Here is a 21,616-nt window from a genome sequence, read left to right on the forward strand (position 1 = left end):
GTGCTTTCTACATACCGTGGGTCAAGTGGGTCACTACCTTTGCGTCGGTACACACATGCTTCTCTGTTACAGGTGACACTAAACGTTGCCTCATCAGACCACAACACTGACAACCATTGCTTCTCACCCCAATTAAGGTATTTGTTAGCAAAGGCAAGCCTACGAAGTCGCTGGCTGCTAGAGAGAAGAGGCTTTTTCACGGGCCTGTGACTTGTGTAACCAAGTTCATGGACCCTACGAAACACTGTTCTAACAGACACCTCACCAAACACTTCCGGGTTGCTCTCCTTAATTTTCCTTGCACTCACACAAGGATTAAACTCCACTGGACGTTTTAAAACATTAACAGACCTTGGGGAAGTTTTCCTAGGCCTACCAGACCTCGGTTTCTTTGTGGGAACTTCACCACTGTTTTCCTCCCGAAACCGCGGACACCAACGACGCACTGTCGATCATGCCACACCAACCAATTCACTAATTTCCTTTGTCTGGTGGCCTGCCTCCTTTAGAGCAATGATCTGGGATATGATTTCACTCGATAGTTCACGGGTAAGTGCCATAACAAAGTTTTGAAGGCCAAAACACTGCGGGACACTCAGTAAAAAATGACGCAATTTGAGAGGGACACTCGGCGGAGTTCCTTTCTCTCAGGCAGCCCGTGGGTGACTGAGGCGGGAACCAACCAGCGCGTCGGAAGGCCTCAAGCTACCGTGACGTCATGCTCAGAGCTCAAACTTATGGCTCAATTCTTACCCCCAAAAATGGGTGATTCTTTTTGGGCCATAAGTATTGCGCGCCCGGCGGACAACGCTGAATACTTTTGACGAGCACTGTATATATATATATATATATATATATATATATATATATATGTATGTATATATATATATATATATATATATATATATATATATATATGTATATATATATATATATATATATATATATATATATATATATGTATATGTACTGTATATATATATATATATATATACTGTATATGTATATATATATATATATATATATATATATATATATGTATATATATATATATATATATATATATATATATATATATATATATATACAAAATACACTTGACCCTCAATTTGCCGGACTAAAGGGGGGGGGAGACCAGTCCAGGAATCGCAAAAGTTCGGCCCCACATACCATTACTTGGACTATTACCATACTTTGTCCGAATTCTCCACTATTGTCCGGCAATTATTCTGATATTCTTGAGCATTTTGGAATGTAGGCTACCGATACCAACATAACTAACATACACAGTACATACAATAATAACTCTGACACAATAATAATAATGGACACAATAGCTGTATTTTGCTAGCTACAGTCCTAAGAATTTTGTTTAGACAGTTGTTGATGAGAATGTGGAGGGTATGATAGAAGATCAGAAAACTGAGGGAAATGAACAAAGAATGGAACACCAGAAGGTCAGCCAACCACTAATCAGCTGACTGAGATAAAAATACACAATCTTGGAACAAATCGGCAATTTTAATTGGAAAATATATTAACCTTTATCACTATATAAGTCTGGACACCAAATTATTTGAAATTCAGTCAAAAGTTTGTGCTCAATTTAATTATTAATAGAAAATCAGGATTCAGAGCAAAAATATCTTAAGTTAGCATAAATGTTTTGCCTCTAGCCTAACAACTCGCCTTGACAGACTTTTGTTTTGTATAAATATCGATTTACAATGCAGATACATATTTTTGTACTCAAAATAAATATTTATGCAACATAAAAGTCTGTCAAGGTGTGCTGACAGACTTTTATGTTGCAGAAAAGTCTGTTTTAAGTTAGCATAACAACTTGCCTTGACGGACTTTTGTTTTGTAATAAATATTGATTTACAATGCAGATACATTTTTTTGTACTCAGAATAAATATTTATGCAAAAGAGAAGTCTGTCAAGGCATCCTGACGAGCTGAAGGGGAAATATCTGCTAACACTGGCCAACCACTAATCAGCTGATCGAGATACAATCATCGAATGTGATCCCAATCTTGGACAGAATCGGCAATTTTAATTGGAAAATATTTTAATCTTTATCACCATATAGGTTTGCACACCTAATTATTTGAAATTCAGTCAGAAGTTTGTGCTTAATTTAATTATTAATAGAAAATCAGGATTCAGGGCAAAAATTTCTTAGCAGAAGTGTTTTGTCTCTAGCCTAACAACTCGCCTTGAGACTTTTGTTTTGTATAAATATCGATTTACAATGCAGATACATATTTTTGTACTCAAAATAAATATTTAGGCCTATTTATCAGGTCAGTGAGTTTAGTCACTGACCTGATAAATAGGATTATTTATGAGTGTGTCGTCCCAGATGATTGGCTGAAGAGTGTAATTGTAAATGTGTATAAAGGGAAGGGTGATGCCCTGGAAAGAGGAAATTATAGAGGTATAAAGCTTTTAGATCAGATAATGAAGGTAATGGAGAGAGTTTTAGAAGGTATGATTAGAGAAAGAGTGAATATTGATGAGATGCAGTTTGGGTTTATGCCAGGTAGGGGGACCACTGATGCCATATTCATTGTTCGACAGCTTCAGGAAAAATATATTGGTAGGAGAAGGGATCTTTATTTTGTTTTTGTTGATTTGGAAAAGGCCTTTGACAGAGTCCCTAGAGAGGTGGTGAAGTGGGCAATGAGAAAGCTTGGCTTGGAGGAGTGGCTAGTTAGGGTGGTTATGGCCATGTATGTGGGTGCTCACACCAAGGTGAGAGTGAATGGAGATTTGAGTGATGAGTTTTCCGTGAATGTTGGTGTGCATCAGGGGTCAGTCTTGAGTCCCATGTTGTTTATCATGGTACTTGAAGCCCTTTCACGTGACTTTAGAAACGGACTCCCGTGGGAGTTGTTGTATGCTGATGATTTGGTGTTGATTGCAGAGAATGAAAGGGAGGCGGAGGAAAGGTTTAGGAAGTGGAGAGATGGTATGGGGCAAAAGGGTTTAAGGGTAAATGCAGATAAAACAAAAGTGATGATATCTAGGGTTGGTGGCGGTACTGTCAAAGACGAGGGAGAGTGGCCGTGTGCAGTTTGCCACAAGGGCGTGGGAAGTAATTCCATCTTGTGCGGTGTGTGTGATAAATGGGTGCATAAGAGATGTAGTGGTATCAGAGGTAGACTGCGAGATAATGCTGATTTTATGTGTACGGCGTGCCGGGGCGAGCAGGTGGAGATCGTCCGTGAAAGGATTGAACTTGCTGGTGAATCTCTTGAGTGTGTGGAGGAGTTTTGTTATTTAGGAGACATGTTGTGTGCTGGAGGTGGGGCTGGAGCTAGCTCTGTGGCTAGGGTGAGAAGTGGTTGGAAGAAGTTCAGGGAGCTCTTGCCTCTCCTGACATTGAGGGGGCTCTCCCTACGTGCTAAGGGGTCTTTGTATGCAGCGTGTGTTAGAAGTGTGATGCTGTATGGCAGTGAGACCTGGGCAGTGAAGGAGGAAGACATTCGCCGGCTCAGACGTACAGAAATGACAATGATTAGGTGGATGTGCAGTGCGTCCCTGCGTCCAAGGCCTGGAGGGGCTGGGTTTACAATGGAAGAGTTGAGAGGTAGGATGGGACTGGAGTGTATTGGTGTTGTGATGAGGAGAGGTAGATTTAGGTGGTTTGGACATGTGGAGAGGATGGGGGATGATAATTGGGTGAGGAAGGTGAGAAGTGTTAATATTGGGGGTGGGGTTATGAGGGGTAGACCGAGAAAGACATGGGACGAGGTCATTAAGTGTGACCTTAGGGTTAAGGGACTGAACAGGGAGGCTGCAATGGATCGTGCAGCGTGGAGAGCCGCCATTAGGTGACCAAGGCCGACACATGCAAGCATGTTGGAGCCTTTAAAAACGAAAACGAAAATGAAAAGTCTGTCAAGGTGTGCTGACGATCTGATGCGGAAATATCTGCTAACACTGGCACATTTTAGCTCTGAAACATAATTTAATAAAGTTATATTAAGTACAATTTCTTTTAGCATATTTCAGATAATTAGGTGTGTATGAGCCACTGTGGCGAAAAAAAAATAAAATATTTTCCAGTGAAAAGTGCCAATTCGGTATTTAGTCGCACCGAGTCAGGTGAGTTAAGTGAGCAGGAATGGATCTCATTTACTTTGTCCATAAGAATATATATATTTTTATTATTTATGAATTTTCTCGTGTCCAAGCCTTCCTGAAATTTGACTGTCATGCAATAAACTATTTATAGTGGCTTTTGAGAAAGGTAAGTGGCAGATGGGATACTGCACAAGTTAGGAACTGGTGGGGCGAAGCAGGTTGGCGGCCAAGATGCGTTTCATGTATGAAAATATCTTCTCGTGTGTGTTACAAATGGCCTTTATCGAGTCAAAACATTGCTAAATTTATTCTGTGTTGTGTAGCAGACTGCTTATAGTTTTATATGAGAGAATAATGGCCGGACTTTTGTGAGAATCACGGACTTGTACGGGCATTTGTCTGGCATTTGATAATATTGTCCGGCCTCAGCCCGTGTCCGGGAAATCCGAAATCCGGGAAATAGGGGTCTGCCAAATCGAGGGTTGAGTGTAAGGTCCAAGGATATGTTGCTCTCAGCTTGCATCAATCTCGAGGTTAAGACAGTCCGCTACAAGGAAATTTTAAAAAATAAAATAATGAAGAAATAAACGTAATGCACGGGTTTTTAAGTGTTGCTGTCTGCTGCGAGATGTCTCTTTCCACTCTGTTCTCTTCTCCTCTCTCCTTCCTTATATCATCTCCTCCCTCACTCATCTCCTGTTGTTTCCCAATTCCTGTTTCCTTCCTTAACTCCCTCCTCCGTCTATTATCCCCCCCTCTCATCCTCATTCTTTTTCTTTCCCATCCATTTCCTCACTAATCCTTAATCCCTTATCTGTTCCTCGTTCTACTCCCCATTCCTCCATTCTTTCCCCCTCCCTTAATTCTTTTCTTTTCCTAGCTTCCTACACCCATCTGTCCTTCTCTTTCCCCCACACATCACGCTTCCTTTCCCCCCTCTTTTTCTCTCCTCCCTTCCCATTCCTTTAATATATGCTTTCCTTTCTTCATTCCTCTCTTCTCTCCCTCCTTTTTTCCCCTGGCATTTCTTTTTCCTTCAATTTCTTTCATTTCTTTACTTTTCACTCACTTCTGTCTCCCTGCTTCCTTCTACTCATCACCTTCTCGTCCTGTCCATCCTGCATTCCCTGTCCCTCATATTTCACATCATCTCCTCATCTTAAAACTCACTCCCTTGAGATATAAATGTACAATGTACAGTCAAAATCTCCAGTTACATACGAAATTGACTTACGTCACGTCTCAGGAACGGAACTCTGACGTAACCTGGTACCTTACTATATATACAGTATTTATATGGCCTGGGATATTTACCACATTTTAGGACACACCCCTCAGCCACCAAAGGAGCTCCCATGAATGTCTACCTTTTGCTGTACAGAACACTGTAACAAGTCCATCCATCCATCATCCAATCTTATGTTGCCCCATGAGAAGAGTAGGAGCCTGGGGCTGGGCAAGTTGGTCCTGACATTTGAGATGAGAGTGACCAGCCTGACTCATCCCTAAGTGTAACATAAGCCAAATTAAAAAATATAAGTCATCATCATCATCAAGCAATCCTACACTGCCCCATGAGGAGCTTAGGAGCCCAGGTCAGTTGGTGCCGACCTTTAAGATGAGAGTGACCAGCATCACTCATCCCTGAGTGGCATTACATGAGCAATCAACCCCAACCATCCCTTGGATATAAACCTTCACCAGCCCAATCTGATTGGAGCGCAATAATTACCCACTAAACCACCAGGCGCCAAAATTTAGTTATATGGTTACCACCCAGTGTAGTAAATGGTTTCCTGGTGTACAGGAAACCATTTGGCTTGTCACTAAGTGTAGAGTCACCCACAGGCAGAAGGAAGAGGAAAGAATGATGGAAAGAAAGACAGAAGTGGGAGTGTAAAGTTACCCATAGGCAGAAGGACAAGGAAAGAATTAAGGAAATGAAGACAGAAGAGGATGGAAGGTAAGAAGGATGGAGGAAAGGAAAGGGCAGACACCCGACAGCAGCACTACATTGAGTGAGTGGATAGAGAGTTGGCCTGCAGTCCTAACGGACCCGGGTTCAAATCCCGCTGGGGCAGGGAACAGTTTAAGGATTTGAATTTCAAAAAATCAGACTTTACTGATCTACAAGAAGCCCCACCGACATGTCTAAAAAATATCCCCGTTAATACCAATACACCAGTCCTGTATGAGACAGCCCTAGCAAGTATTGTATTCAGTATGGATGGTGGGTGTTAGTGCCGAAGTGGTGACATGTAGAGAGGTGTATGGTATGTAGGAGGACTACTGGGCCTTGAAAGCAGGCTGTGAAGCCTATGCCCAGAGTCGACTGCATAAAATATATATATATATATATATATATATATATATATATATATAAGTAAACAGAATAAAGTTAGAACTCACTGATTCTGAGTAGTGGAGGAATCAAAGGTTCCATAATCGCTGTCGTAGTCTCCGCCACCCTCGTGAACAAAGGAACTCGTCTTCTTTATATTATTCATTGCTGAAACATGAATACGTTAATTTCAAAGGTAGCCTGTGTGTTGTTCTTCAGCACGGTTATTTAGTTTTAGTTTAAAACAGGAGTACAGTAATCCCGCATTTTTTGCGGATTTTTTGTCTACGGTTTTGCCCTCTCGTGGATTTTCTTAGCATTAATAAGTTCAACTAAAATATCCTTGAATATACAGAAAACAAAAAATTTGAAATTCCCGCAGCTTCCAATTGTAGCGCGGTAAACTCAGGCCACTCTCTGTCCCTTTCCCGGGGCCCCTCTGCCAGTGTTACCATATCTAGCATAATTTTATTCTTTTAGCATAATTTTGATCAAATTTTCAAGTCTGGAATATTTTTAGCATATTAAAAGTTTTAGAATCATTCTAGCATAATTTAGAATGGAATGGAATATTTTTGAAATAATTTTATAAATGCTACAAATCAGAGAGAGAGAGAGAGACGAATAAGGTAAGAAGATGTTTGAATAGTTGGTTACTTTCAGTTTGGGCTTGGTTGGGTTGGATTTGGTTAGGTTAGGTTAGGTTGGATTAGGTTAGGTTAGGTTAGGTTCAGTTTGGTTCGGTTAGGTTAGGTTAGGTTAGGATAAGTTTGAGCTTTGTACTTTATCCATGAAACCTAGGTTTTTCCGATGGATTTTGGTATGATTCATTCGATTTTCAGCTTCATTTCAGTCGGAAATGACCATTTTCTGTGTTTCCCCCCCTCCCTATAACCCCCGATTCCCCAAAGATCCCCCATTATTGCAGGGAGATGGGGGGGGGGTCATATCTCAAAATCTGGTTATTTCCAACAGAAATGATGCTCAAAATCGAATGAATCCCATCAAAATCCATCAGAAAAACGTAAGTTTCGTGGGAAAAAGCAGTATGGGCAGAAAACCAATATTTATCCTCTTACTGTATGTAGGTTCATTTTAATATTTTCATAGTAAACAATACATAATTAATATGTTGCACGAATGTATAGAATTTTATCATTTAGCTTCAAGTTAGCATAATTCATTTTTTACTTGGAACAAATTTGCTCAATCTAGCATAATTTTTGCATTGCCCTAGCATAATTTCGTTGTTTGGATATGGCAACACTGCTTTCTGCCCCGCATTCTTCAGTCCACGCCTGACTGCCTTACGTGTTTGGTGTGCTTGTAACCGCACTATGATATGAGCCTCTTGCCTCCCACTTGCTTTCCACATGGCCCCAGGACGTAAGCCAGCCTCACCAAAGGCTAATAATACAATTAGTAAGAACTCCAAAGTGACAAAATGATCAAGAAAAGTTATGACCTTAGAGAAAATTGTGTTACTGGACAAGCTAAGAAACGACCGTGCGAGTGTTTGCTATCACCAGTTAATGCATCTTTTTATTTTGTACTGTATTGTGAATAAATGTGTAGATAATTGTGTATTACAGTACGGTGTTTACGTTTTTCCTTCATAATGGAGTATGTGCTTTCAATCTTGTAAGAAGGTATTTAGGGATGAGTATGGAGGTTTCGGGACAATTCGCAGTCACAACAAACACAAAACAATTCACCTTCATTAATGAAGATAGCTGTGGGTGACGATAGAATATAATTCAAAGGCGACTACAGCGAGGAAGAAACAAGTTAATTATTGACTAAAGGTGCAATAATAAATAATATCCAGAACCTACGCTACTGAACATAGACTTTGCTGGATCCCCCTGAAATATAGTTATTAAAGTATTGATTAATTAATAATAAGTATATTGATAAAAGTATTGATTAGTATATTTATGGAATGGCAGGGAATCGTCCAGGGTGTGAATTGTTCTGAAGGGGAATCGTCCATGTTTTGACGGCGAATTGTCTCGCAATCAGTATGGACATGGACTGTGTGATGGGCAGCAAGGTGGACACAAGTGTAAGATTCAATTGTTAATAGAGTATTCGCGGAATTGACTTTTCGCGGGGGTTACAAGAACGTAACTACCGCGAAATATGCGGGATTACTGTATAACTGAATATACAGTAAAGTAAAATAATGTTCTTAATACACAGTAAAACACTTACATGAACACAAACATCTGCCCTAGTACTGTACAGTACTAGTTATTAGATCAACATTTATTTCACCATCCTAAGGGTAGAACTCACATGTAGTGAAGGCAGAACAGGCAGTCATGAACTCATTCTTGACTTCCTGCAATGCAAAGCTAAGTGCACGCACCACATTTCTATTCAGTATGTCCTCTCGGCTCCCACTTCCCCCTTCACCATGTTTGATTTGTACCATCAGCATCTGGCAACGTTCAAGGCTCTGAAATGGATGCATTTATAATCGTAACCTCATTTATCAAATACTGTACTGCATATTCTAAACAACCCATACATGTTTCCTTCATGTCAACAAGTGGGTTGGCAGTTAGTGCCCCTCCCCATAAAACAACTGACTCAAAGTCAAACGGCCAACCCTTATGGGATTACGCTGTCTGGCTATAGGGAGATAGACAAATATTCTTTATAATTTTTCAAAGCTTCATAGTGATCAGAAATACAGTACAACACTATCTACTGTCCTTTCTCATCCTAAGCCACTTGTCTGTCACACCACTTACTAGATCATGCTGCTTAAGCCAAATATCTGTATCGCACATCCCTTTAATTAGTATCACTTAAGCTGCTGACCTGCATCAACCTACCCTCTTACATAGTCTTGCACTATCTTTCCCCAGCATCCAGTCTCATATAATTCACTGGATTATAATCATACTCATTGACTTGCATAATGTATCCTATTGGTCTGCTTAGTTTTACTGAGCTTCCTGACTGTTCCAACAGGCTTATGACTATAGTTTTCATTAACTCATATGCTAACCTTACTGACCATTCAACTGACTTGCCTGCTTTATCCACTCGTGTACCTGTCATACTGTAGCCACTGACCCGCCTGATTTCATTGGTATGTGCTGCTAACTGTCGCTCCTCTTCAGTGTTGTCATCTAGTGAGGGTCGGCGCACCAAGTTACTCTGGAGGGCAGCTACACGTTTGGTCTTTTCTCTCAGTGCCACTATATTGTACTGCACTTCTTCCACCAACACTGCCCAGTCTGGTAGACCTCTCCCCTCACCACCATATGCAACACCATTTTCCAACTCTTCACTCAGAACCAAGGCATCCTGGTCTGAGTATGCCTGCATAAAACATATAAGCATATTAAAATTGATTTAAGATGAAGTGCAGGTTCTGAATAACAACCCTACTCATGTGAAAAGGTTTAGTTCTAATCCAGTGGAAGACTTCTTTTTAATTTAAAGAAAAGAACCAAAGGCTGGTAGCCTCCAACAGAGCTGCCAGGATACAGGAAAAAGTTTGTGTACTATACTATAGCAGGGCATAGTAATATTGACGATGAACACTGTCACGTGGTGGAGGCATGAACTGTTGATTATAAGACAGCAGATCAATTCCACATCAAGTAAGGAACAGTTTAAGAGACATTCAGTAACACTGTTCATTGCCTTTCCACTGATATTACAGGTGTTTTAGCCATTCCTGTATCACAGCAGGCAACTGTTTGATCCATGTAACTGTTTAAAGGAAAAAAAGGTGGGTCCAGATGCCTTTAGGCACTTAGCTACAGTGCTTACCTAGGTAACTTTGGCTTTCAGGCTTGTAGCACATTTTCAACATTTACCCTGGGATACAAGGTCACTGCATCATGTTATTACTACATTTACCCCCCACTGGTGTTACCCTAAGTATATACGCATTTTCTTAGTCAACCCATATTGGGTAGATGGACACCTGACTACCAGCATTTGAACCCTGACTCTTTTGGACTGGCAGTTTGATAGTCTAGGATGTTAACCACTCAGCTACATGTATTTAAATAGCATATAATCAGTGATTTACCACATTTGTATAATAGTGAGAGCAGTGGAAATGAGTTATTTAAGAGGAGCCTGTGGAGTCACATGGAGAGACAGGCTGACAAATGAGGATATAAAGGAGCGTTGTGGTGTGGATGTGGATGTGATATGAAGCGTTATGAGGAATACACGGAGGTGGTTTGGCCATGTGGAGAGGATGGAGGGTGAAAGACTGACGAAGAGAGTGTATGTGAGTGAGGTGGAGGGGGGGAGAGGGAGGGGGAGGCCAAGGATGAGATGGAGGGATGGGGTGGAGAGGTATATGAGAGAGGGTGGTGTGAGTTGGGAGCAGGGCAGTGAAATGGTGGGGGACAGGACAATGTGGAGGCGATTTGTTTGTGGCCACCCCGAACAGGATTGTGGCGTCTGGCAATAGATAGATAGATAAATAGTATAAGAGTCTCAGAATCATCTTGCAGTACACGTCAAGAACCAGCTGTAGTTTTCTTAGTCTGCAAAACTTGCTGTTTTTATATTTTTCACTTTATTAAAGAGTACTACAGTATAATGTTTACTGTATTTTACCACATTTTCAGTCCACATCTTCCCTATGCTTCAAAGGTCTGCCCACTTCAGATATAATAAAACTGACTGATGAAAGGTCATAAGTCAGTAGCTACAGAACCATTTATTATGCATTTTCCCAAACTTCTGTTATCACTGCAGCATTCAGCATTAAAACTATATTACAGTATTCACTTTTTAAATCACTGGCTGCAAAATCTTTTAAAAACCTTAATAAAGCTGCAAACATACATTTCAGTATGGTATTAGCAAATGGTATTTTTCTAAAGTTACTCTGATCAGACTGAGATCTATGTATAAGTCCAATCAGACAATTTGCGGTTTCATTCATTCATTCATTGCCAGACGCCATGTATCCCAGACGGGGTGGCCAAGGGCTTAGAGTTAATTGTTTTACAGGGAGGGGCACTAATCCTCCACCAACCCCACTTCACACGTAGGGATGCCAACGGCATCTGGTGTTCCCAGGCGGTCACCCATCCAAGTACTAACCAGACCCAACATAAAATCTTGAAATTTCCTTTTGACAGTAGGCATTTCTACTGTCATTTTTACTAGATACTTAATCGTCGCAAATGCACTTTTTAGTACAGTAATCCCTCAATTATCTGGACGTCCATTATCTTGACAATTCATTATCCAGATGCTGTGATCTGGCTGTTCAAAACCATTATTCATACATTTTTTCATTTTATCTGGACAGAATGCTTGCATCCAGGTGGAAGTTATGACTAAGTGAATATTTTTCCCTGGCAGGGCTGTTTTTTTCATGCCATTGCAGGGTATAACCCTGCAGTGGTGTTGTCTTGTCTGTGGTTGATGGTTCTGCCTGACCATGGTAAGCTAATTGCTTGGCTGTGGTTTATAGGTCTGCTTGAGCAGACAGAGTAGTGTAAAACATCAGGAATAAATATCGGGTTTTGTATGATGTACTGTAGTGGCCATTTACAGTGGCTTTCAAAGTTAGGGTATATACGAAAGGGGACCAGGGGAGAAGTCCATCATCCACACGGATCCACTATCCAGTCGGATAATTGAGGGATTAGTGTACTAAGTAAATAAGGAGTGGGAGTGGGGGTTGTTCAGCTTGCAGCTCTGTCTGTTATCAAATCTACATCCACACTATATTAAATAAGGTTAGGTTAGGTTAATTTAAGTTAGGTTAGGTTAAGTTAGATGCAATGAAAAATGGAGATGGAAGCTGGAATAAACCGCTTCCGCCGTGCTGCTCCCACCCAACCCCCACTCCAACTCTTTATCTACTTAGTACTAAAAAGTACATTTGCGATGATTAACTACTGTATTTAGCAATAACGGCAGTAGAAGGTGAGATGTGTTTAATGTCAAAAGGAAATTTCAGGAGTCCATGTTTGTACGAAAAAGCAAATTGATCATCCAAGCACTTCTATACATTTTCAAGTCTGGATTTTTAGAGATCCATAAAACTTTAATTTTGTTTTAGCAAGTAATAGTGGAATAGCTTGTTACAGTTGATTACGCTAATCCTTTTTTTCAGGTAACTGTTTTACAGCATAATGTTAGGCTAATCAATGTTGCTTCATACTGTACTTCAAAGGGATTTTCTATAGTAATGAGTAGCCTACTGCTATATATCAAAATATTTCAATGCATGGTAACCTACACGTCAACAAGTGGGCTGACAGAGGGTTAGTGTCAGTAAATTTTTACAAGTTGCCAATACACCCCACAGGTATGTAATGTATTTTTCTAGTAGTTTTTGATGCGATTTGAATGTTTCTGACCTTCATTTTTGTCGGAAATGCCTCATTTCCCCTCTTGTCCAATCATGAACTTTGATTGTACAAGTAGGTGAAATCAAGCATTTTCCAAAAAAAATGAAGTAAAAACCAACTCAAATCGCATAAACAATCACCAGAAAAATATACTGCACCACCATATAAGGGATTAAGGCGTCTGGCAATAGACTGATAGATAGACCACCGGTTAACATAACCGAACAGACCAAACCCAACCATACAGACCTAACCTAACCAAACAGACCTAATGTAACCTCACCAAACACACCGAACCTAACCAAACCTAACCTATCCTAGGGGAATGCTTACCCTAGAGATACATTGGTCCAGAACGAGGGGCATTTGGGTCATCGTCGTCTCCTGGGATAGCGGCAACAGCACCACAGGAGCCGTTTCTTGGTTTTTGCATACTTTTTGTACCGACCACAGTACCACTGATGTTTGTCTTTTCTAAATTTACACGGTTCCTGACAATCTGGGCAATTAACTTCCAGAGTTAATACACCATGTTTTCTAAAAACTCAATTGCCTCCTCAGTTTCTGGGTGGAAATGCTTAATCACCCGTAAATAATCAGCATCGCACCCAGGACACACAGCACGTCTTTCTTCTTCAGAGGCCATTCTGAGGATTTGAATTTTCCATCCAGAAGAAATCAAAGACCGCGCTTCAAATTAATTGGTAGAATACTATCACATGACCTAAAGTAGGCCTATGAGTGGGTGGTACAGACCTACCCGACGCATGCGCAGCTGAAGGGTGGAGAAACACACATACGAACGCATGCATTTTTTACATGGACTGGCCAAGATCCTAGGTATATATTTTTTGGAAATTTAAATCAAATTCTTTCTCTCTGAAAATATTAATTTTCAAATGGGGTTATGGGGGTTCATTATGATCCTTAGGGAATGTACTATATGTTAACGGTGCTAAAATTCCTGAACTTCGTATTTGCAACTTGTAAAATAATACTGTACCTTAGTGTCCCTCCCTGCAAAGCAACTACCTCAAACAGCCACCCCTTACAAGGTTATGGCTTCTGCCTATAGACTGATAGAAAAATTGCCATAAAAATAATAATTAACCCCTTAACGACACCTAAGACTCGTGGATTTTACATCCTAGTAGTCAGGGAAAACATTCCAAACCCATCAGTACTGGGGTACTGCACCTCCAGAAATTGCCAGCTACATAGATAGATGGATAGAAAAAACATGCTGGGGCTGTTTCTTACTCTAAAACAGGACCAGTTAAAATGCAAAACATAATATTCCATACTTAAGACTCTAAAATTGTCGCCGTACCTCAACACGTTTGTACATATTTCTCCGCTGTATGGCTTTATCTCTCATGATCATAAATATGTGAGTAAGGTTTTTCGATGCCATTTTGATGATCGCGTCCCCTCAATCAGCTACAGGAACGTAGTGTAGCGTACCAGCATACACAGCTGTCAAAGTCCTTGTTTAGTCTCTCACTTGGAATGTTCAACACTTTTCATATTATAGTTTACTGTAGTATGAAAAAGAATGTTCAGATATTACAAAAAAGTGTGACGGAAAACCATTGTACATGGATTTTAGGCCCTAGTGAATTATTTTATAATTAAAATTGTTTGAACAAAAGCCAAGACCGTACACAGCGCACCATTTGTGTCAATTATTCTTCACACGACAGAACTGTAACTCCACAGCCATTAGTACAATTTTTTGTGGATCGTTTGGTTTGTGAAGAGAAGTCTTACCCCTTTTTGTTGTGCGTTGTATGCACTTTGTAACCACAGAATCCGTGTGTTCTTACCTAATTTTACCTTTACAGAAATGAATCAAACTTGTACTGTTCCGTTTTTAGAAACTTTTTTATCATTGTTATGCTAGGTGTTCTTAGGCCGACTCCTCGTCTTTAGAACACAAGCTACTGAGCTGGGTTTCTCTTTCGAGACGGAACTAGAATACACAAAAAGGGGAACAGGGCGTAAAAACTCGGCTGACCAACCTTGCGCGTAGATTGCCTTAATTACAATCAGTATAGTACAATGACAATGATATACATATACAGGTTAAGGGGGACGCAATCAGGCTGATAGCCTCTTGCCCGGGCTGCTGTGGGTCTGGACTGCTTACAGTTGGCGCCCGGGCGTGGGAGGTAGCTCGTCAGGTGTATCTTCCCGTAGGAGGCACGGGACTACTGCAGGGGGCGATGCCGTCCGCATGGGGCTGCTGCTCGGCGTGGAGGGAGGCCCTTTCCTGGTGCTGCCTCGACCGAGAAGGTGGCCCTCTGGACTGGGACCCTCTGGACTGGGACGAAACAGGGCCAGCAGGCGTACTTACCTCCGCCTGCTCGATCGTGGAGGAGGGCTGCCTGCGGGTGGGGCCGGGGAGGTCACCCCCGGAGTCCTAGGGGTGCCCCTGGGTGTCTGGGGGCTGCGGTCTCTGAGGGTCAGGCCGCCAGCAGGCGTGCTTGCCTCCGCCTGCTCCTGGAGGAAGGCTGCCTGCGGGTGGGGCTAGGGAGGTCACCCCCCGGAGTCCTAGGGGTGCCCCTGCGTGTCTGGGGGCTGCGGTTTCTGCAGGGTCAGGCTGCCGTCAGGAGCTGCCTGCGGCGTCCCTTCGTGATGTCCAACATCAGAGGGCGTCGTCCAAGGGCAGGCCGCAGGGCATGAATCCCCAGGCTCAAGATGAGCCCTTGCCACACCTCTAGCTGCAACTCCTCTGAGGGACTGCGCCTGTGAGAAGAGAGAGAGATGCGTCCCACTCGGCCTCTGGATGGGTGGTTGGCCGAGCCAGGGACTTCCTCCAAAGGGGTAGTCTCAAGGGCAGTGGACGCAGGGCATACAGTGATCGTTTCTTCCCTCCTAATGCATACAGTGGCTGTACCACGGGTCCACAGGCCCAAGAGACAACATGAAATGAGAGGACAGTGGCTGTCACCGCGGTGCTGCACCCTAAGGAGGTGGCAGATGAAGGGCGTACAGTGGCCGTCCCTTCCTGATGTGTACAGTGGCCGTCACCTCAGGTATGCCTTTCCCTGGTTTACCAGCCGAAGTGCGTACAGTGGCCATTATTTCCTGCCTGGTGTGTACAGTGGCCGTCACTTCCTGCCTGGTGCGTACAGTGGCTGTCACTGCAATGGCTGGTCCTAGGAGTGGCTGCAGCCATCACTTCCCTGCCCAATGCGTACAGTGGCCGTCACTGCGGGGCTGCAGGGGATAAGAGCTGAAGGGCGTACAGTGGCCATCACCACGGTGCTGCTTGGAACTGTGCTAGGATGAGTCCCACCCTAATCCTGGCAAGGACTTGCCCGGCTGTGATGTAGTCTGCCAGGACTGCATTCCTGCTGGTGGCCATGTTGAGGGGAAGAGGGGTGCAGGGTCGTAGGGGACCTAGGCCCGTCTCGCTTGGTCCCTGCATTTTCCCTATGCACCTCCTCGTGGTCTCTGGGGTGGGTGTGGACCCGTGGGTCCTTCCTGGGGTGGGTGTTGCGACATCCCTCCCTGGGCTTCCTGTGGGGGTAGGTACTTCAGTCATACATGTCTTTAAATTTATGAATACAGTAATCCCCGTACTATCCGGACGCCCACTTTCCGGACATCCCCACTTACCGGACATTATCGTCCCGGGATCCAATATTCCCAAAATGGTCCGAAAACTGCAAAAAATTAGAAAAAATCCGACTTTTTCCTGCCCGTTATTTGAACTTGGCGCGCGTGGCGCAGGACAGCTTTGTTTTGGTGTGTCATTCCTCTGACATCCACTAGAGCACCCCTGCATCCTCCCCACTTACCTCCCGTCTCTTGTCGTGAGTGCACGCTCATCGTCATGGCTGCCCATGTGCTCACTTTTGTGGTGGTGCCTTACCTGCTGCAGGCGCTCCTTCTGTTCTCGTGCCTCTTCTTTGTGTGTGTGATGATGGCCCCGCCGCTTGAGAAGAGGAAGAGAGTGGTTTTGACTTTGGAGAAGAAGAGGGAGATATTGGAGAAAGTGGATGCGGGATGGTCTTCGTCACACATCCTTCGTGAGTTCAACCTGGCTCGATCTACTTTGTTTGATATCAAGAGATCCTGAGACAAACTCATGCAGTACACAGCTGACCTCGTCGAAAAGCAAACGCAACATGGAGAGGAAGATGATGCTTACCCTCAAGTATGCTGAAGTCGACCGCTCCACGTTGATTTGGTATCGACAGCAACATGCTGCTGGTGTGATGGTGCGTGGGACGGAGCTGAAGGCTGCTGCTGAGAAGTTCGCCAGGCTTCATGATGCCCTAGACTTCAAGGGATCTGAGGGTTAGCTCTTCGTGTTCAAGTTACGACATGGCCTTACCAACTGTAAGTCTCATGGAGAAGCTTTGGATGCTAACGAGGATGGAGTAGAGGAGTTTCAGCACAAGGTGAAGGGCTTGATCGATAGGGAGGGCCTCACTCTCGGTCAAGTCTACAACGCTGATGAAACTGGTTTATTCTATCGCTCTTTGCCTATGAACACTCTAGCCGAGGAGACGGAGAAGTGTGTACCTGGCCGCAAGCTCTCGAAGCAAAGGATATCTGCTTTGTGTTGTGCTAATGCTAACGGCATGCACCGGCTTAAGCCCATTATTGTTGGCCGTGCAAAGCAGCCTCGGTGTCTTCGTGGGGTGATGGATGTCCTTCCTGTCATTTGGTACCATTCCTTGAAGGCATGGTTCACAAGCCACATCTTCAAAGACTGGTTCCACCGCCATTTCGTCAAGGAGGTCATACATTACCAGACTAAGAAACTGGGAATCCCACCCGACCAGGTAAAGGCCCTCCTTCTCCTCGACAATGAACCTGCCCACCCGTGTGACAAGGACTTGGCGGCTGAGAATGGCCGCATTAAGTGCATGTTTCTGCCACCTAATAATACTGCTCTCATCCAACCAATGGACCAAGGAGTGATCGTGGCAACGAAGCGACTGTACCGATGGAAGTTCCTGGACGAGGTGATGGTTGTTCTCGAGGATGAGGACGAGCGCAGGGAGGGATGTGACACACGAGGCCAGCAGTCTTTGAAAACCTTCGCCGCTACAACATCAAGTCTGCCATTTACAACTGGGCCAGTGCATGGAAGGAAGTCCCTGTCAAGACTCTAGAAAATGGTTGGTCTTATCTGCTTCTCGGAATGGATGTGGAGCACGATTTCCTAGGTTTCAACGTGGATGACTTCCATGCACGTCTACATGCACATGGGGATGATGTTGATGTGGACAAAGTGCGTGAGTGGTTGGATGACATCAAGGGCGGTCCTGGGTATCAAACCCTGTCTGATATTAAGATTGCATCTTCAGTTGCAGGTGTCAGTACCCAGCTTCAAGATTCTGATGAGGATGGCGACGATGATGCGAACTCCTCTCAGCATGACACTGCTCCAGCCATCCCCAAGCTGATCGCACTCCGGGAATACCTAGAGTTCATTCTGGACTACCTGGAACACCCGGACTGCGACAGGGAGATGGGGCCCTTGGGCCTTGTGGAGGAAGTGCATGCTTTCAGGTAGTGCATTGTTAATCGTCAGAATCGTCGTTCCTTGTGTCAGTCAACGATTGACAGCTTTTTCAGGCCCGTGACCCCCGCTGTGCCCAGCCCTGGCTCCACTCCGTTGCCTCCCCAAGACAGACCCTCATGTTACGAGCCACAGACCAGCACATCAGCCACGGTGGAGTCACCGCTCGACATGAGTTTGCGCCTATCTTCAGAGTCGTCTGCAGTGGGTACGCCATCACCACGACCCAGCAACACACCCCTAGGTCACCTGTATGTGCTACTCTCAGACTCTGACAGTGATTAGACGCCAAGAACTTCTCCACTAGACCACACGGGAATTTACAGTGTTTTGCAGTGAAAAAAACTGCATAATGTTAAGGAATTTGAGTTCTGAGTGAAAAAACAAAGATTTAACTCGCCCCGTCCCGTCGACGTATGGGTACGTTGCAACGATTTGCATTTGCCAGTCCCGGCGACGTACCAGTACGTCGTGCAATTGCAAAGTGCATAATTTCGACAATTTTCAAAATTCGTGCTTGATATGCGGTACGTATCCTTGCATGACCTTCCCCTCCCTGCCACCAGGAGGGGACACTCGGCGACCCCGCGCGACCTGCGCTAACCCGCCACTCGTCCACTCACCTGGTAGCAACGGTCCTGCCCAGACATGGCTAAGAGAGGTCTCTCAGAGGGCAAAATTCAAGCCGCCCTGGACGCCTTTACAGGCGACAGTGATTTCCCCACTGGACGACGAGGTTGTGGATAAAGATTATGTGCAGCCAAAGGAGGAAGAAACCACCAGCAGTGACGAGGAAGTTCCGTCTCCCAGGAAGCGGCAGTACGTGACTTACCGTGCTGCTAGAGAGGGGCAGCAGGCCAAGAAGCCACGTGCAACATCATATGCCTAACCCCAACGTGATTTGGAACCAGAATTCGATGATGAGGACGAGGATGATGATGAAGCCGTGGGACGTGCTGCCACGTGGTATGGACGTGAGGTCATCACTCATCGTGGCCCAGAGCGCACACCACGTCGGACGAGCAGGTATGGGCCTAGCATTTGGTTTGGGGAGTTAGGAAGTGCCGTGGAGGGAGTGGGGAGTGAAAGGGAAAGTACAGGGAGGATTAGGGAAAGTGAGAGTGACGTGAGTGAGTCATATTGCTCTCCCTACGTAGTGTGAGGCGGCGTAGTGTATCACGTGGGCGAGTGCGGGTGCGTTCAGTATCACGTGGGGTTGTGAGGGAGGGGGAAGGTGGGGAGGAACCACTTCCAAGCACGTCTTATGCTCCCCAATATCCCCTAACACGTGGTCGAGCTAGGGTGCGTGAGAAAGCACGTGGTGTTGTCATGGAGGAGGAAGGTGGGGAGGAACCACTCCCCAGCACGTCTTCTGCTCCCCAGTATTTCCCTATTTCATCCCCACAGCCCCCTAATGTTCCTCAAGGCCTTAAGGGTAAGGGAAAGGGAAAGGGTAAAGGCAGAGGGAAGAGGAGTGACAGTGGGGAAGCCCTCCGCACTCCTTCTCCCCCACCTCCCCAACCAAGATCTCCTACCCAGACGAAGGCGGTGATGGGGATGATGGGGACGGGGGATTTGTGGCGTGAAATTGGGAGGATGGGAGTGATTTTTCTTTCCTCATTCACCCCTTCACTGAGCAGGGGCGCTCTGGCTGCATTGCTCCAGGAATTCACCGTAATTCCACCAGGCTGGATTTTTTCCACCTGTTTTTTAGTGAGGCATTTGTGGAGCAGATTGTATACCAAACCAACCTGTTTGCAAGCACCCAGTGCCTTGAGAGTGAAAGATTGGAAACAAGGAGTAGGCATTCTATCACATATGATTACCCTGTCTCCCTTTCAGAAATGTTCTTATTTTTTGCCCTGGTCCTTTTGATGGGTATTATACGAAAGAACAGAATTCCTGCTTACTGGACTAGGGACTCTGTTATATTTACCCCAATATTTGGTCAAGTGATGAGCCGTAATCGGTTTCAACAAATTCTAAGTCACCTCCATTTCTATGATGCTCATGATCCTGCAAATGCGAACAACACTGATAAAATGAGGCGAATTAGGTTGGTCTTTGATCACCTGAGGCAAACCTTTCGTTCCTCATTCTATCCCTATAGAGACCTCGTCATAGACGAGAGTCTCCTGTTGTGGGGAGGCAATATTTCATTTAGGCAGTATATACCCAGCAAAAGGCACCGTTTTGGGTTCAAGATCTTTGTTATGTGCGACTGTAGGACTGGATACGTGCAAGACATAGTCTTGTACACCGGTGCACAGACAGACATAATAGAAGATCGAAGTATTGGACTGTCGGGAGCAGTGGTAAAGACGATGATAGACTACCTTCATCGTGGTCACGTCCTCTACCTGGACAATTGGTACACTAGCCCTCTTCTCGCTCGTTATCTTCACACACATGAAACTGGAGTCTGTGGAACCGTGAAGGTGAACCGGCGTCACATGGCCAAGGTAGGGCGGAAACTTGCAAGGAATGAGGTTGTCTTCTTCAAAGCCAACAACATCCTTCCAACTGTGTGGAACCACAATAGAGAGGTAAACCTATTGTCAACGGTTCACCTCCCCTTGATGCACCGTACTGATTCAGTTGATTACCGTAGCGAGAACAGGCGTCATATTTGGAAACCTGAGTGTGTCATGGACTCTAATATAAACATGCGCCTCGTGGACCAGTCAGACTCCATGATATCGACGGTAGAGTGTGCCAGGACCACGATGAAGTGGTATAAGAAACTGTTCTTTCACTTACTTGACATCACTGCTCTGAATTGCCACCACCTTCACGCCATGACAGCAGGAGTTCAGGAAACATTTGAAGGGTTTGTGAGGGAGCTCACAAGAGAGATGTTTGCACGGTATGCTGTAGAAAGGCCCCAACATCGCACCCGCACTGCCCCTATTGCACAAACTCCCCTGAGAATATCCGGCCGCCATTTCCCCACTCCTATCCCTCCCCAGCCAAACAGACCTAGGCCCCAACGCAGGTGTCACGTGTGTAGCAATTCCCGGGTGAGACTCACGACACAGAGGAAGGACACCCGCTATGAGTGCGTGGAGTGTGACGTGGGTCTCTGTATTCACCCATGTTTCAGCGAATATCACACGTTGATGCAATTCTGATATGGTGTGAATGCGACAGGACGCTGAAACTATGAAGTAAATGCGACAGACAGACGCTCAGTGAAATTATCAGTCATGTTGATCTCCAAATAGTATAAAGTGCATACGGGTATAACATAAGTGCAAAAATTGTATGTAAGTGTATAAATATGCTG

At 44.4% G+C, this 21,616-nt stretch overlaps 1 protein-coding gene across 1 annotated transcript in view; it reads right to left on the bottom strand.

The window, feature by feature from the left end:
* Syx16 (syntaxin 16) overlaps nucleotides 1-14,254 on the bottom strand; it is a 31,671-nt gene extending 17,417 nt beyond the window's left edge. Inside the window, exons 1-4 of the mRNA XM_080282751.1 lie at nucleotides 14,119-14,254; nucleotides 9,523-9,771; nucleotides 8,734-8,896; nucleotides 6,504-6,603 (exon numbers count right to left, since the gene is read on the bottom strand). Coding sequence (XP_080138877.1) covers nucleotides 6,504-6,603; nucleotides 8,734-8,896; nucleotides 9,523-9,771; nucleotides 14,119-14,202 — 596 coding nt within the window. The 5' untranslated portion in view covers nucleotides 14,203-14,254. The remainder of the gene's footprint in view (nucleotides 1-6,503; nucleotides 6,604-8,733; nucleotides 8,897-9,522; nucleotides 9,772-14,118) is intronic.
* Between the last annotated feature and the right edge of the window lie 7,362 nt (nucleotides 14,255-21,616).

This window comes from Coenobita brevimanus, chromosome 94 (genome assembly GCF_032717465.1).
Source record: "Coenobita brevimanus isolate Jiangsu-jjx chromosome 94, ASM3271746v2, whole genome shotgun sequence".
Classification (NCBI taxonomy): Eukaryota; Metazoa; Arthropoda; class Malacostraca; order Decapoda; family Coenobitidae; genus Coenobita; species Coenobita brevimanus.